The sequence below is a fragment of the Trichomycterus rosablanca genome, chromosome 10, assembly GCF_030014385.1.
Source record: "Trichomycterus rosablanca isolate fTriRos1 chromosome 10, fTriRos1.hap1, whole genome shotgun sequence".
NCBI lineage: Eukaryota > Metazoa > Chordata > Actinopteri > Siluriformes > Trichomycteridae > Trichomycterus > Trichomycterus rosablanca.
This window is the reverse complement of record NC_085997.1, coordinates 2694903-2710763: the sequence shown is the minus strand read 5'-3', so window position 1 is coordinate 2710763 and position 15861 is coordinate 2694903. Positions and strand designations below refer to the sequence as shown.

Sequence of the window (15861 nt, the reverse complement as noted above, 5' to 3'; positions counted from 1 at the left end):
TGCAGGTGTTTTGAGGGGTTTTGGCCCGTTTAGGGCAGAAGCCGCCGCTGTAACCGGAACCTGAGCCACAACATTCAACTCTGAACGAGACGAAGAGAGAAAAAGTGACGGAGTGGAAATAAAAACAGAAGAGCTGAGGGTCTCAACGCCACGATGGCTCTGACCGACAAACACAAAGTGAAGAGACAGAGACTGGACAGAATCTGTGAGGGTAAGAGCTGGTTTTTTCTTTTTATTATCATCTGAAGATTAATCTCACTGTCACACTAGTGGGCAACAAGCAACTTCCGGGTGATTGGTTGGTTATTTGTATCCATGAACAGACTGATTGATTGGTCTTTTTTATTGGTTGGGTAAACTTTTGTGCATGTGGTTTTGCACCCCTGTCATATAGAAGATGTATATAATGTAACATACGTGTCTGGTATTCTGAACTCCCCTGGTGCTGCCAGTCGGCTGGGCGCCCCCTGGAGGGCATAAATGGCGATACCTGAGGCAGACAAAATTGGCCATTGAGTCTGCCGGGTGGAAAAAGACAGAACTGAAAAGTGGGTGGGGTCTTCAACGCTGTGCAAGAACCCTGGTTAGAAACCCAAGGCGCCTGTACAGAACGTGGAGGAACGTGGAGATCAGGGCATGGCTCTTTATATGCAAATTCACTGAAAGATGAAGACGACTTGACTATTCTAAATTAGGAGAAAAAAGAGAAAAATGCGTAAACAGAATAGCAAAAAAATAATAATAATAATTTAATATGATGCATTATTAAAGACTAAATACAATAACCGTGTATATTAATGCTTATTTAACATGACATTTCAGTATCAAACAACTAAAAGGAATAAAAACTCTGGGCTGATGATCCGCTGACCCCTGGTTTGTCCGGACAATGTTGCCCTGAAACAGCCTGAGCGACCTGTATTGTGTCATTATGACCCCAAGTGACCCTCACTCTCACTACACCACATCTGACCTTTCGCACTCACGATTGACCTCCGAATGTTCCCGCTGCCCTACACATGACCTGCTGAACTTCTGATCTCGACTCCTAATCTGACCAGATCTTCAGTCTGCGCTGTGGGAGCTCAGCAGTTAGTTAAGGTGGACTAGTAATCTGAAGGTTGCTGGTTCAAGCCCTAGTCTTCCCAAAGTATTACAGGCTGTCGAAGCTTTTAAAAAGAAAGTGGCGCTATCATATTAACTCCCACGGTTTTGGAATGGGGTTTTAAACAAGCCATACAGTGGAGCTCATAAAAAAACCCTGCAGCTTGTTTAAACTTTAAAACACACTTTACACTCTCAGTAATTGACTCGGATTCAAAGTTTCCAGTCATGTTCCTAATTTACTAAATCCTATGAAAGTTTAATTGCCCGGCAGTTCTTTTTCAGGCGAGGGTGCATTAATCATTCCCCGTCCCCCCAGTCCCGCAGCACTTCTGCTTGCCAAGTACTGCCAGAAGCATCCTGTGCCCTAGAAAGGTGCCCCAATTCATCACTGGGAAACGGAACGGCCGTGATTGTTTTCCACTCTGTAACGTCCGGTCTGTTCCAGCGCACTTAAAACTGGAGGCTGTAGATGTGAGGGCTGCGTGAATCTGAATCTGCTGTTTATATTTCACCAAAGTAATCCACATTATCACAGTAGTAGTGTTAGCATGAAGCACGGTAAGGTGTAGTACGGCAGTAAGTAAATACTAAAACTAAATCTAATGTAGTTAAGGCGCTCAGGGTCTATTAGGCTGGCCCACAGATGCTGTAATCCGGGTTTAAATCTCAGCAGTGCTATTGACCAGGCGGGCACTATAACCGTGACCCAGGCGCCACAAACAACATCAAAACTAAACACAATATACCTAATTAATGAAATTGATGGCAATCTGGTCCCACTGTGGTTTACAACATAGACATGGCGATCGAACCCAGGACTTTCTTGCTGTGAGGTGACAGTGCTACCCACCAGGCCAGCGTGCCGCCCCTGTCTTAATTCTTTCTTTATTTTTTATGGTCGACTACAGCTGGTGACTTCTCTGTGGCCATAGAAGTTTGACTGCACCTGTTACAAAGTACATGGAACAGTGGTCTTTTGTTGCCAAGGCTAAATAAATGACACTTGTGCACCTTTATACAAATTATAACTCCGTTGGTTGCTCCGCATTCGTCTGGCATGTTTGTAGTTTTTTGTGAGAGAAGTCGTGCCGCAAGGAATGCTGGGATTCAGTGCTAGGGAAGCGCCGGACGCTCCCTCATTATTCAGTCAGATTATCACTCAGAATTAAGGCACCTCAGTAGGCAGCATTTTAAGAAATCTAAGAATTTAGACATGGCCTCTTCTCCGGCGTGTTGGATGATGTAAAATGCGTCTGTGTAGAGAGAGGTCCTTAGAGGTTTTCGGACAGACCCGTTGTCTATAACTCTGTCTATCATGTGGACTGAGAAGAGAAATTGACGTTGATGTGCTGGTGCTTTTTGTGTTCCTGTGATGGTGCCTGAGAACCTGAAACGTGTTATTAATATTTTGACAGGACGTCAGGCTGAACGACGGTCCGTGTCAGAGCTCATTAAAACACTTATTGTCTCTGGTTGCCGTGGAGAAACGCAGCACCGTAATTAATGGCGTTTTACAGCTGACACATCGTGACATGATGAAAACAGAAAGGCCAGACGGAGGCAAACGGGAGCAAGAGGAGAATTTTTTATCATGAAGTTTAAAGGGCTTAGTTTTCTCTTTTAAAAACACACATATATTCTCTAAAACGGAGTGGGTTTCGTTAAACTTCCATGGCTTCAGGCTGGTTGTGTCACGGCTGACCTCTTAAACCCACCGAGAACGAAACTCAGGAGAAGAAAGTCCTGCTCAAAAAAGAAAAGAGTCGGGAGTGAAGAGCGACCTGCGGGGCAGATGTTCATGCGGCGTCTTACTGAGGTTTTTATGGCTTTTTTTCGACACCCACTCAACCCACTCAGTGTGGTCGACTCTTCCATTAGTCGCTGACGCATCTCAGCCGCCGTTCAAAGCAAAATCTTGTTCTTTCAATGCTTTTACATTTTATAAACATCAAACACAACAAAAATTTATTGCATTTTTTTTTGGCTGACTGTGATGGACCATTTTCAGTTCTTACAATTCTTACTATTATTATTATTACTTTTCTATTATTATTAGCTTTACTTTACAATTATTGTTATTATTATTATTATTATTATTATTATTATTATTACTATTATTATTAGATTTACTTTACAATTTTTATTATTATTACATTTCTTCTTCTTTTTATTATTATTATTATTATTTTATTATTAGATATTATTATTATTATTAGATTTATTATTATTAGATTTATTATTATTATTGTTAGATTTATTATTATTATTATTGTTGTTGTTATTAGATTTATTAATATTATTATTTGATTTATTTGATTTATTATACTATTATTATTATTATTATTATTAGATTAACAGTGCTGTGAAAAGGTATTTTTAAAACTAATATTCAGATGATCAAACTACTTTTATTATTAGACAAAGACCCAAGTAAACACAAAACACTTTTTTTAAATGATGACTTTACTTCTTTAAATCATTGTGAAAAAGTAAATCCCCTTTTAGCCACTAAATCAACCAGTTAACCAAATTCCATTGACATCTTTACTAGTCACAACCAGGCTAAACGGTCTAAAAAAAAGCAGCACATGATGCCTAAGATTCGAATACAGATGCGATCAGTCTCTTAAGAGTTACAGAGCCATTGCTCACGTTGACGGCCTTTATTCTTGATTGATAAAGCAGATAGCATCAGACTATTCCATTTCATTCAAATAAACTTTCTAATGTAGAAAAAGGGCTGGTTCCCTGTATCCATAACAGGGATCCAATCATGTTGTGGAGAAACAGGAACTTTGGTGTTCTGCATAGAGCCCTGAAGCTTATTTATAACACCTGTGGGAAGAATTTGAACATTGTGAATCAGGCCTTCATGGTCATGGCTTGACCCGACCTGGCGAATATTCTTCTTTAGCTGTATGGACACAGATTCTGACTGAATCACTTGAAAGTCTCAATTATAGTCTTCAATTTTGGAATGAGATGCCCAACAAGCTCAGGGAGAGGCGTCCCAATACTTTTGTCCATATAGTGTATCGAGTGTCCTCTTGTGCAGAAAGCTGAGGCCTGAAAGCTTTGTATCAGCAGCAGCGGCCTCGGACTGACTTTTTCCTCCCACTCCTACAAAAATGCCATTTTGTAAATGTCATGACCCAACTGTTGGCCTGTGGTGCTCTGTAGCGCTTCCTCCCTCCTGTACTGGAGGTTCTTTAAACCGAGCGTTTCTTCACGTCTTTATAGAGCTTTGCGTGGAGCTCAGGAACAGGGCCTGCCGTAAACAGTTGCAGCAAAGATGGAATCATATCATTTCCTTTATATAATAGATTTATTACTCCTTATAAAAGGGATGTGCCAATACTTTTGCCTATATAGTGCATGTGCCATGGGTTGGGTGGGTGTTTCTTTTCTTGCTCGTGTGCGCCGGTTCGTCCCCTCCTATGTTTCCAAAGCTGAATAATTTAGGGGCTACCTGCCAGTATGTGGACACTCGACACCGTTACCTATAGGGAGGGGAAAAAAGGTCCCAGGTGAAACGATACCTCGTACCTCACGCTTTTTTCTTCGCCTGAAACGTGAGAGGTGAAATCGAGCCCCTTACCGCTTTTTTCCACACCTCACGGCTCCTTATGTTCATGAGATGTGCGCAGTGCGGTTGTAGTCTCCTTCCTAGCAGGACCGAGCGAGCATCTCTCGAGTGTTGGTGGGGCAGAAGTATTTCTTGGTGTAACCATTGCGGGGCGAAGGAATTCTGTCTACTTCGGAGGCGACGGTAAACTGTGGTTCGATCCCCGCCAACCACCTTGCTCGTTACTGTACCCTGAAGTGGAGCAGGAGCAAGTTGTCTACCGGGACGACCTTTACCCCGACTGCATCCGTGAAAGGTATGAGAATCTTTCCATGAGGATAAATCCTGTACCAGAATCGACCGGCAATCACCTCGTGGACGCCATGGCGGTAAGGGGCACCGTTCCTCCTCCCGATTACTACCCGTTCGACACCGCTTTATCCGCTCAGCCTCCTGAAGATCTGCATGGGTTTTACAGGGGAAGCCAACAGCTTCTTAGCAGAATGGGCCCGCATTATGGGCTGGGTGCGGGAGGGGTTAGATCTGCCTGGGATCAAGGGCAAACTAGGCCTCCTGCTCGCGCACCTACACCTGGCCCTGCTCCACCTCCCCCTCCACCACCACCTCCTCCTCCTCCGCCTCCGCCACCCTCTTCCGCGGCTCACGAGTTAAGCCGTCTGTACCGGGATACACTGGCGTTCCAAGACACTCAGCGCATTCGCAGTAGGGCTGCCTCTCCTGCCTTCTTCGGCATCGAGCCCCTCGGTACGAGGTTTTCGACCGAACAGGCTGGTTACCACGAAGCCAACGGAATTCATCTGGACCACCCTCCGTCCACCTGTATTGTCATGGATCCGACAACCAATTCTTTTGTCGATGGAAGCATACCTCGTGCAGTGTCTGCCTATGCGCCCGCTCAGCGGCTGCCCTACGATCCCGCCTATGACGCCAGTGCAGCCATGGTGGCCGCGACCCCAGCTCCGCTCATGGCCGGAATCCAAACCCAGCACCCATCGGCGGCTGTCACTATGGACCCGAAAAGGACCATAGATCCAGCTTTCCTGACCTACTTGCGTACCGAGGGTCTATCTGAGAGCACCATCAGTCTCCTGTTGCAGCAAGGCTTCGATTCGACCGCCATGCTGGCCGTGATGGAAGACCACGATATCCGCTCCGTGGTGCCAAACCTGGGTCAGGCTCGGGTGCTCTCCAGAGTGGTCCTCAACTGCAAAACCGGAGCCACTGGGCCGACCGCAATACGCGGACGCTCCAACAGCTTCAGCCATCGCAACGACCTGTATACTCAGCCCCAGGGTTTGGCCATGGAGTCCCACCTCTTGCAGCAGCCCCCGAGTGCTCTGCAAACCGTATCTCCAAGGATGGGCGAGTATCTTAACCGTCGACCGAGCAGTGCTCCTTCTCAGCACCTCCTAGAAGCGACTACCTATCCAGGAGTACGTCCTCTCGGAGGGCTTACCATCAATCCTGGAGCGTACAGCAATTCCCTCACGCAGACGCGACCGCTCACCATGTACAACCCCCATACCGGGTTACCTCTGTCGAGCCTGCCACAGCAACAGCAGCAAGCGGGGGTCCTGAGCAGCTCCGGTCTAGCACCCAAAGCCTTCTCCAGCACATACACACCTATGGAGTTGATGAAGAGAGCACCTAGTCTACCTCATATGCCTTCAGGTGTGAGCGCTTACCCCAGTCCCCAGCTTTTAAGGAAGGGAGTCGCTCCAGGTGAGACCGCAGTCATGCCTTCGGGTACCACCATCCCGTCTCAGAACCTTAACTCCAACAACGCCCAGATGACAAGACGCACCGGTCCTCCGGTCATCGTTTCCACCATGGTTTCACAAGATACAAGTAATAAACCTTTCTTACTTTATTTTTAACGTTTCCTGCTTTGTTTGTTACCATTTTTGGTGTTTTTCGGGTCTTTCTCCTGCAGTATTAAAACGTATAGGTGCACCTTTAGAGTATTTAGGGTTTTGTGATCTTCTTGAATTTTTAATGCACTCACATTACTAAATGATGAGGCTCCTCTTTAAGGAATAACTAAGTATATGCCGAGCACCACTGAGGCACAGTTGGTAAAATAGGTGCCGCAAAGTATCTGGGACCTTAAGGACCTGAGTTCAATCCTGGCCTTTTGTCAGGATCTGTCTGGTTTTGCATGTTTTCCCCATGTCCATCTGGGATTCCTCATGGTACACTGGTGCTGGTCCATGTCTTAAAGGCTTGCAGAGTGTGGATTGGCTACTTCTAGAATGGCTTCTTAATGTAAGTTATTGTGAGATGCTGTGTATTGGTATCTTGTCCTGTCTGTGCTGCTGTATATAGTGTGCAGGATCCACGAAGTCCCTCATCTGGATGAAGTGCTAGTCGATAATGAAATAGATGGATTTATGAATGAATTACTTAATGGACGGATTGTTGGATTGTTTGATAAATGGTTGGATTGATGAAGGAAATTATTGATAGATGGATTGTTGGATGGATGGATGTATAGTTGGACATATGTATGTCTGTATGGGGGTTTAGACTGTCCTACATGGATCACATTTGTTCTGTGGCTTCCTTGTGTTCCTGGGTGTTTTTTAGAAATAAATAACCGGTGCACCGACACTCTCTACTTCCCATCACTGCTGCGTAAATAGAGTCTTAAATCCCTGAAATCCCTTTAAAGCTAATAGGATGCAGAAAGCACGTGGCTCCGCTGGTTTTTTTCGAGGCACTGTATATATATATATATATATATATATATATATATATATATATATATATATATAATATAGGACAGATGTATATATATATATATATATATATATATAATAATATAGGACAGATATATATATATATAATAATAATATAGGACAGATATATATATATAATATATGACAGATATATATAATAATAAAAATAATAATATAGGACAGATATATATATAATAATAATGATATAGTTCAGATATATATATATATTTATAATATATAGGACAGATACAGTATATATATAATAATAATGATATAGTTCAGATATACAGTATATACTGTATATATATATATATACAGTGTATCACAAAAGTGAGTACACCTCTCACATTTTTGCAGATATTTAAGTATATCTTTTCATGGGACAACACTGACAAAATGACACTTTGACACAATGAAAAGTAGTCTGTGTGCAGCTTATATAACAGTGTAAATTTATTCTTCTCTCAAAATAACTCAATATACAGCCATTAATGTCTAAACCACCGGCAACAAAAGTGAGTACACCCCTTAGTGAAAGTTCCTGAAGTGTCAATATTTTGTGTGGCCACCATTATTTCCCAGAACTGCCTTAACTCTCCTGGGCATGGAGTTTACCAGAGCTTCACAGGTTGCCACTGGAATGCTTTTCCACTCCTCCATGACGACATCACGGAGCCGGCGGATATTCGAGACTTTGCGTTCCTCCACCTTCCGCTTGAGGATGCCCCAAAGATGTTCTATTGGGTTTAGGTCTGGAAACATGCTTGGCCAGTCCATCACCTTTACCCTCAGCCTCTTCAATAAAGCAGTGGTCGTCTTAGAGGTGTGTTTGGGGTCATTATCATGCTGGAACACTGCCCTGCGACCCAGTTTCCGGAGGGAGGGGATCATGCTCTTCTCAGTATTTCACAGTACATATTGGAGTTCATGTGTCCCTCAATGAAATGTAACTCCCCAACACCTGCTGCACTCATGCAGCCCCAGACCATGGCATTCCCACCACCATGCTTGACTGTAGGCATGACACACTTATCTTTGTACTCCTCACCTGATTGCCGCCACACATGCTTGAGACCATCTGAACCAAACAAATTAATCTTGGTCTCATCAGACCATAGGACATGGTTCCAGTAATCCATGTCCTTTGTTGACATGTCTTCAGCAAACTGTTTGCGAGCTTTCTTGTGTAGAGACTTCAGAAGAGGCTTCCTTCTGGGGTGACAGCCATGCAGACCAATTTGATGTAGTGTGCGGCGTATGGTCTGAGCACTGACAGGCTGACCCCCCACCTTTTCAATCTCTGCAGCAATGCTGACAGCACTCCTGCGCCTGTCTTTCAAAGACAGCAGCTGGATGTGACGCTGAGCACGTGCACTCAGCTTCTTTGGACGACCAACACGAGGTCTGTTCTGAGTGGACCCTGCTCTTTTAAAACGCTGGATGATCTTGGCCACTGTGCTGCAGCTCAGTTTCAGGGTGTTGGCAATCTTCTTGTAGCCTTGGCCATCTTCATGTAGCGCAACAATTCGTCTTTTAAGATCCTCAGAGAGTTCTTTGCCATGAGGTGCCATGTTGGAACTTTCAGTGACCAGTATGAGAGAGTGTGAGAGCTGTACTACTAAATTGAACACACCTGCTCCCTATGCACACCTGAGACCTAGTAACACTAACAAATCACATGACATTTTGGAGGGAAAATGACAAGCAGTGCTCAATTTGGACATTTAGGGGTGTAGTCTCTTAGGGGTGTACTCACTTTTGTTGCCGATGGTTTAGACATTAATGGCTGTATTTTGAGTTATTTTGAGGGAAGAATAAATTTACACTGTTATATAAGCTGCACACAGACTACTTTTCATTGTGTCAAAGTGTCATTTTGTCAGTGTTGTCCCATGAAAAGATATACTTAAATATCTGCAGAAATGTGAGGGGTGTACTCACTTTTGTGATACACTGTATATATATAATATAGGACAGATATACAGTATATCTAATAATATTATAGGACAGATATATAATGATAATATAGGGCAAATATATATTATAGGGCAAATATACATAATAGTAATAATTTAGTGCACATATAATAATAATAAATGAATTATTAAATATTAATAAATTATTAAATTATTCTTTATATTTTCTTATCTGTATTTGTGCCTAACATCCAGTATTTCTGGGAGGCACCTGACACGCTGCAACCCTGATTAGAATAAAGTGTTAAGTACAAATAAATGAGCTGTAGTAGAAGAAACTCTTCAGCGGGGGTCTGACATTTGCTGCTCAGTTATTTGCGTCCCGTAGTGCCGCACTCTTTTCACCTGTGTGTGTGTGTGTGTGTGTGTGTGTGTGTTATGTTTGTGTTGCTAAGTAACATGGGGGTGAAGGTGGGTTGGTGGTCTTTTTTGGACAATTAAATCTGTTGTGCTGTTGTAGATTAAAACTACTCAAACATTTACTGAGTCTCACACACACTGTAGGACTGTTCACACACACACACACACACACACACCACTCGCTGTGGCGTAATGTGAAAGGAGCAGATTTGAAATGTGGAAAGGAGAGATTACTTTTTTACATCACAGTGTGTGTGTGTGTGTGTGTGTGTGTGTGGAGAGTGGGAGGGCGTAGCTGCTGCTGCCGGGTGGATTATTCTGTTAGAAGAGCTTTAACTAAACCACTAAACGATCTGAACCTCAAACTCAGCAGCACAAAGCAGACTGATTACTGTAAATAACACACACACACACACACACACACACACACAAACACACACACACACACACAGGACATGGAGCTAACAGTCACTCGGATAGAAAACCCTGCAGGTCTGTATTACTTAACCCTGTGCAAGCTGGTGTGTGTGTGTGTGTGTGGAAGTGTGTGTATGTGTGTTTGAGTGGTTTGTGTAAGTTAAAATGGGTTAGGTTATGTATCATAGGGTGTGTTAGTGTGTGTGTTAGAGTGTATATGTGTGTGTATTAGGGTGTGTGTGTGTTAAAGTGTGTGTGCAAATGTGTGTTACAAAGTGTGTGTGTATGTGGTGTGTGTACAGTTGTGTGTGTGTGCATGTGTGTGTGTGTTAGGTTGTTTGTGTGCATTTGTGAGTGTGTGTGTGTGTGTGTGTGTTGACATGTGAAACCCTGATAATCTGCAGGTTTGTGTCCTCACACTAGGGAAGATTTACAAAGGATAAAGGCGAGTTTGCAAGGCATGATGGGTAGCCAAAGCATCACTGGGTGGAGCTCATTCTCTGACCTGAGATCAGTTTGTTGTTTATGTAACGTGTTCATCTGCTGTGTGTTTGGGTGTGTGTGTGTGTGGCGTGGTTATGTATTGTGTTATAGTCACTGTTACAGTTGTGAACCATGTCACAGGTTGTGTGGATTAAATATTTGTGTCAGCCGTTCGAAAATTGCTATGAACAACAGTGTATTAAACACACACACACACACACACACACACACACACACACTCAATCCACCTGCTGCTACAAGCCCAATCCCAGCTTGCATCAATAATTAAAACAGTCCTGCAGCAGCACAGCTCGCCTCAGCATTCCAGTGTTTTCATTTCTGTGTTTTTCAGAATTCTAACAGCCTCAGGATCAGTAGCCGCGTCCGTTACTGTGGAATTTTTCTGCTATTTTTAATTTCCAGCGAGTCAAACAGAGACTCAGAGACTGAAAAGCGTGTCAGACTGAAAGCTGAGCCATACACCTACTTAGATCAGATTTCTCTCTTATTCTCTCTCTGGTCTTTAACGTCCACTGCGCTTTCTCTGGTGCGGCAGACAGACAGAGACAATTCAAGTGAGAATCAGAGGTTAAAAAAGCGAGCGAGATTGAAAGATGTGGAGATTGTAGAAGAAGTGGTGAAAAGACGACCCTGACAGCTTCATGTGTAATAGAGAAGACGTGTTACTCTGTGGTTCTCATTACAGAATGTAGTGATACACACACACACACACACACACACACACATGCACTTTTATTCAATGTGAAATATAAGGGCCTTGCTCGAGAGTCCAACAGTGGTATTATACAGGTAGCTGTGGTGTAATAAACCAGTGACCTTACAATTACTAGTCCAGTACTTTAAACACTAAGCTACCTTGAACATAAAGGAGACTGAGACTAATAGACAGAGACTATAAGTGAGACTAAAAAAGGAGGACTAAAATGGGGGGACTAGGAGAAGGGGTTTAAAAGAGGGAGACCAAAACAGACTAAAGAAGACTAAAAGATAGACTAAAAGAGGGAGACTAAATATAGAGGCTAAAACAGAGAGACTAAAAGAGCGACTAAAGGAGGGAGTCTAAAAAGAAAGACTAAAAATGGTAGACTAAAAGTGTGAGACTAAAAGAGGGAGACTAAAAGAGGGAGACTAAAAACAGACTAAAAACGAGAGTTTAAAACAGAGAAACTAAAAGAGGGAGACTAAAGGAGTGAGACTAAAAGAGAGTCTTAAAGTGGAAGACAAAAAGAGAGACTAAAATAGACTAAAGGAGACTAAACGTGGGAGACTAAAATAGGGTGACTAAAAGAGAGAGACTAAAGGAAGGAGACTAAGAGAGAGACTAAAGGAAGGAGACTAAAAGAGAGAGTCTAAAGGAAGGAGACTACGAGGGAGATCAAAAGAGAGAGACTAAAAGAAGGAGACTAAAAAAGAGAATAAAATAGAGTGACTAAATAGTAAGACTAAAAGAGGGAGACCAAAAGAGAGAGACTAAAAGAAGGAGAATAAATAGAGAATAAAGACTAAAAGAGAAATTAAAAGAGACTGAGAGAGTGCAGGAAGAGTCTCTCTCTCTCTCTCCCTCTCTCTCTCTCTCTCTTGGTGATGAATGCGCTCAGCTCTCCGCTCTCTCCGACTGAAATATTATAAAGAAAAGCAGGACGTGGCTGAACGTCTGTCGTCGTCGGAGGAGGTGAAGATGGAGGTGAAATGGTGGAGATCTGTACCTAAGAGAGACAGGAGGAGGAGGATAGAGGGGTAGAGTAAAGGATTAGTGACGGATTGCTGCGACCCCTGAACAGGCGACTCGTTCTGTTTTACTCCGGTTGTTTTGGATGAAGGATGTGGAGGCAGCGATCACCAGGCAAGCGGCACTTTTTACTCAGGGTGGAGGTGTGTGTTCTGGGGGGTTGGGGGGTGGGTTTTTTTTTATTTAGGGTTCTGGACTGTGAGATTAAAAATGCCCTGGGTGGAATTGTGGGGTAAGTAGGTGAACTGCAAAAATATTGGAGCTTGTTAAGGAGCTTTTTTGACACCAGGTCCCGTAGCTAGTCAGATGTTTGCCCAAATTGTCCAAATTTGGAAATTTAGATATACCCAAACACCTGACTGCAGCCGATTGTGACAGATAACATTATGAAGAAATGTGCTTTGCTATCTGTACTCTTCCATCACTTGTGGCAGCACCTTGACCAGGCAGTAGGTGTCGTTGTTGAGGCAGCAAGGGCCTCAACAGTGTGGAAACCCGACCGGTCAATAGCACCACTGTGTATTCGAACCTCAGATCCCAGTAGGAGTCGCTGTTGAATGTTGACGCCCGACCAATCGATAGCACCGCTATGGATTAGATCCCCAGATCCCAGTAGGATGGTTGATAGCACAGCTGAGGATTTAAACCCCAGATCCCAGTAGGAGTCGCTGTGACAAAAAAAAGTGAAGCCTGTTTTGCCACCCTCTTTCTCAGACACGACCAACTGTGTCTGTTTAGTGAAGGTGGCGGCCAAGGGTCTTAGACTGCTGCACCACCCGAGCTTAGCACTAGGTACAGTGTTGTTGGGTGTAAATGCCACTTCTTTGCCTTCCAACATACCTCTGGTCATTGTGGCCGAGTAACTCGGTCTTGATTTCATCTGACCACCAAACTTTCTTCTAGAGATGAAACTTAAATGCCAGGTTTTAAAGCAGGGCAGCCTCTGGGTCAATGCCAACAAGAAGCTCACTTGACTGTGGACGGTGACTCCTGTTCTAGTAGTTTGTAAGAGATCCCAAGAATTCTCTATTGCTTCTGGCTGGTCTAATCCTCTAGTCTAATTATGTGGGCACAGAAAAGTCACCAGCTGTAGTACGGAGAGTCCCGCTGGGCCCCGTGTGAGGCCCCCCAATGCTTATTTATTTATTCATTTACGTTCAGTCGGTGCTTCATCCTAATCAGGGTCATGGAGGGTTCAGAGCCTCCCTTCAAACACTGGGACATCACTCACTCACTCACTTACATTTGTAGCTAATTGAAAGTAGCCAATCCACCCTCTGCAATCGTGTATGATGCTTAACATGCTACTTTGGCTTCCCAGTATTCGATCTGGTAGGTGTTGCCGTCATGTTGTCGCTTTACTCGTTTAGCGGAACCTGCGTACCTGTGAGAGTTGGCGACTGATGGTTGGCATAGCAACCGCAGCCCTGCCCAGCCTGTCGTCATGGAGGAAGTCACCTGGCAACCGCAGCCGGAGACTAGAAGAGAGGGAGGATGCCGTTTCCTGTGGTGACGTCAGGGAAAGAGTTGTAGTTCGGTCTTAACAGAATTAATTAACGTGTGACGTCAAGAGCCTAGTGGTCTAGTATTCGAAAGGTCGCTGGTTCAAGCCCACCCACTGCCAGGTTGCCACTGTTGGGCCCTTGAGCTCGACCCTTAATCCGCTTTGGATAAAAGCGTCCGCTAAATGCCGAAAATGTAAACGTAAGAGGGCGTGGTTGTTTTGTTTCGTTTATCTTTATGTCTGGACGTTTATTTCTTTATCTGAATGTGTTTGTTGAGAATTTTGAATATGTTCATGTCTATTTTCCCTTTTTTTCTTAGTGTAATAATACTTTAATAACAGTCTCATAAATCTGATGATGAAACTCTTAAGAAACTGCTTTTTTTTTTTAAGCCGGGAGTCAAAATGTAATTCTGTAAAATAGAAACATTACAGTTTCTATTCATGACTAACCTTCATTTTACATTTACACTTTCTTCATGTAGCGGACGCTTTTATCCAAAGTACTGTGACAGTACATTGTCTAAGCAATTGAGGGTTAAGGGCCTTACTCAAGGACCCAACTGTGGTTGGGCTTGAACCAGCGACCTTTCGATTACTAGTCCAGTACCTTAACCACCAGGCTACAACTGCCTTTTAATGTCATGTTTTACACACTGTGGTTACATTCATGACAGGACAGGTAGTTACTGGTTACACAAGGTCATAAGAACACAGTCATGGACAATTTTGTATCTCCAATTCATCACACTTGCACGTCTTTGGACTGTGGGAGGAGCTCCCGGAGGAAACCCACGCAGACACGGGGAGAACATGCAAACTCCACACAGACAGGATTTGGACAGTCCCACCTGGGGATCGAACCCAGGACCTTCTTGTTGTGAGGCGACAGTGCTACCCACCGAACCATCGTGCCCTGGGTCCCTGCTGAGTCTGGTTCCTCTCAAGGTTTCTTCCTGTAATTTTAAGGGAGTTTTTCTTTGCCACTGTTGCCCTTGGCTTGCTCAATAGGGGTTTTTGGTCTGTTGGTCCTGGATTCTGTAAAGTTGCTTTGAGACACTGTTCATTGTAAAAAACGCCATATAAATATATTTGACTTGACTTGACTTGAAAAAATTCACTGCACCACAATCGGGCGTGTCTGAGAGAGGAAAGGTCAGGTGCAACTCCTGCTGTCTGGTCAAGGCGCCTGCATGGTGGACTGTATATGTATAGTGAAATCTGTGTAGAAATCCTCCGCTGGCTGGGGAAAAGACATGTCACAGTGAACCTGTTCTAGTCTGCAGTCCTCCTTGCCCGAAGTTGACGATCCAGTTTGGGGAAATCAGACTTACCATGTCACTGAGCTTCTCTGTTCTTCTCTATCTACAGGTATCAGACCTCAGATCATGAACGGCCCGATGCATCCGCGCCCGCTGGTGGCTCTGTTGGACGGGCGAGACTGCACTGTAGAGATGCCCATCCTTAAAGACCTGGCAACCGTGGCGTTCTGCGATGCTCAGTCCACACAGGAGATCCACGAGAAGGTAAAAACAGACCTATACATACACATTACATACAGATTCACCAGACGTCCACAAGTATGTGGACACGCCTTCTAATGATTCAGCACTTGAGCTATAACATGTAACGTGATGGGTCGTGTTTCTATTGGCTTGGTGCTCAGAAACAATTGCCTGGACCGAATGGGCTCTTTATTAATGCTGCTGTTGTGACCTCTACTGGCCAGTTGAGGCAACTGCACAAGAGACTGGAGCACTGTGGTCTGCGTCTCTCCTCGGTCAGGGTGGGGGTCTGGCGCTACAGAGAAGTTATAATTTGGGAGTTGGATATGACTGCACTAGTGATAAAAAATCATGTAATGGACCCCTAGAGTCCCAGCACCATACTTTGAGAACCAGTGCTATGCTAGGCTTTATGTTACATCCAGTAAACCACAG

General features: G+C 44.0%; 1 protein-coding gene across 2 annotated transcripts in view; it reads left to right on the top strand.

Annotated features, from left to right (window-relative positions):
- ctbp2l (C-terminal binding protein 2, like) overlaps positions 1-15861 on the top strand; it is a 61279-nt gene that overhangs the window by 32935 nt on the left and 12483 nt on the right. The window contains exons 2-3 of one of the 2 annotated variants that reach the window (XM_063002747.1): positions 6-211; positions 15293-15447. In XM_063002747.1, coding sequence (XP_062858817.1) covers positions 154-211; positions 15293-15447 — 213 coding nt within the window. In that variant the 5' untranslated portion in view covers positions 6-153. Of the gene's footprint in view, positions 1-5; positions 212-5055; positions 6542-15292; positions 15448-15861 lie in introns of those variants that run through there. The other variant, XM_063002746.1, reaches the window with a different exon arrangement.